This window comes from Penaeus monodon, chromosome 24, assembly GCF_015228065.2.
Source record: "Penaeus monodon isolate SGIC_2016 chromosome 24, NSTDA_Pmon_1, whole genome shotgun sequence".
NCBI lineage: Eukaryota > Metazoa > Arthropoda > Malacostraca > Decapoda > Penaeidae > Penaeus > Penaeus monodon.
This window is the reverse complement of record NC_051409.1, coordinates 19,011,522-19,013,078: the sequence shown is the minus strand read 5'-3', so window position 1 is coordinate 19,013,078 and position 1,557 is coordinate 19,011,522. Positions and strand designations below refer to the sequence as shown.

Genomic DNA, 1,557 nt, shown 5'->3' with positions numbered 1-1,557 from the left:
TGGTCATGATTGCTATAAAGAAGAAAGATAAAGAGGCACTAGATATCGAGTGAAACAAGTGTGATATTGAGATTTTAATTTCCCCTCTATAGGTCTTTTCCCTTTACTTAGTACAAATAAGATAACATGCCTCACCTTTTTAATGTAGTGCAGTGTTCTAGGGTCTAGCAACGTGGTGTGGGACTTGGATCCGATTGCATAGAGGGAACTGTCCTCTTTGACAGTGAGGCAAACATTCTCCATAGCATGTGGGAGTTTGCGGGACATTTTCTGTACAAAACGGTTGGCATCCCATACATGGAGGTAGGCATTGAGTGAGAGTGCCACAATCTCTACAAAGTTTGGGTTGAAGATGACTGCTCGCACTTTCTCTGCACCATTACACTTCTTGATCTTGACAGGCTTGATGTGGCCATAGTTGGGAAGGTTGCTTGAGTTGCTCATATCAATGTCATCATCAATCTTCCAGAGGGCAAGCCGTGTATCCCTTGAGCCTGACACAAGAAATTGGTCGTCCAGCCAGCACATGTCAAAGATCCAGTCTGAATGGGCCTTTTCACCTACACAGACTGGATCAAGTGTAGGCAAGCGATAGACAGCAATGTCATTGGAGTTAAGTGCACCAGTAGCCAGGAGGGTACGTGAGGGATTGATTTCAATGGAATGGATCCCACACTGCTGATCCTGCGGACGGTGGGGCTCTGAGCTCCGCAGTGAAGGGATCACATCCATCTGGCGTGTGTTCACGTCATATACCATCAACTTGTTACACTTAGTCCCCATAGCTATCTGGTGGTCACTCAGCCACTGAGAGCAGAAAACCTGCCAAACCAGAAGAGAAAAACGTAAATAAATGGGAAAGCTATCTATTTATAAAAAGTCCTATTTAATATTACATAATGAACTATACTGGATAAGTAAATAGAGAGAGGGCATTATTTTCTTTAAGTTCATGATATCACACAAAGGAGTGAATGGCAGTCTACTATCAAGACTTCTATTGGACACTCTTTCTATATAAACATCATCAGATAATTTGCATAATAACACCCACACACAAGGATGATTATCTTTCAATGAGGAAATTAAATGATACTTTGCACACTTTGCTTATATCACATGATTCCCTTGCTCCTGAGAAGCAATTCTGAGGTAATGAAGTGCTTGCAGTATTAGTCCTATCCCAAATACAGAACTATCAAATGATAAAACAATTGACAATTCAGAATAAAATTACAGCATAATTTCATATTCACAAACTCTTGGATTTAAAGAAGGTGAAAACTTGGGTACTCAAACACAGATGTTACTTCTTTATCAGCATATTATAGACCTTACTTTTGACTATTTTTGAGCTGATGATGCTGTTGAGTGCCCATGAGACAGATTAGCATTCAGAAATATACTTGTGTGTCATTGCCTGTAGAATCAAAATTATTTTTAAATATTGGATATCAAACTTGAATGATTAGTTTCAGCAGCAAGATCAGGCTACACCTATCCTTAGTTTCATATCACCCACACTTGTACAGAATGTACGCATTATTGACCTGTTGG

The 1,557-nt window shown here is 39.9% G+C and overlaps 1 protein-coding gene across 1 annotated transcript in view; it reads right to left on the bottom strand.

Moving 5' to 3' along the window:
• Positions 1-135: 135 nt before the first annotated feature.
• The window catches only part of LOC119588635 (DDB1- and CUL4-associated factor 12-like), a gene marked incomplete at its 3' end in the record, with an annotated part of 28,135 nt that continues 26,713 nt past the window's right edge, over positions 136-1,557 (bottom strand). Inside the window, 1 exon segment of the mRNA XM_037937272.1 lies at positions 136-822. Coding sequence (XP_037793200.1) covers positions 136-822 — 687 coding nt within the window.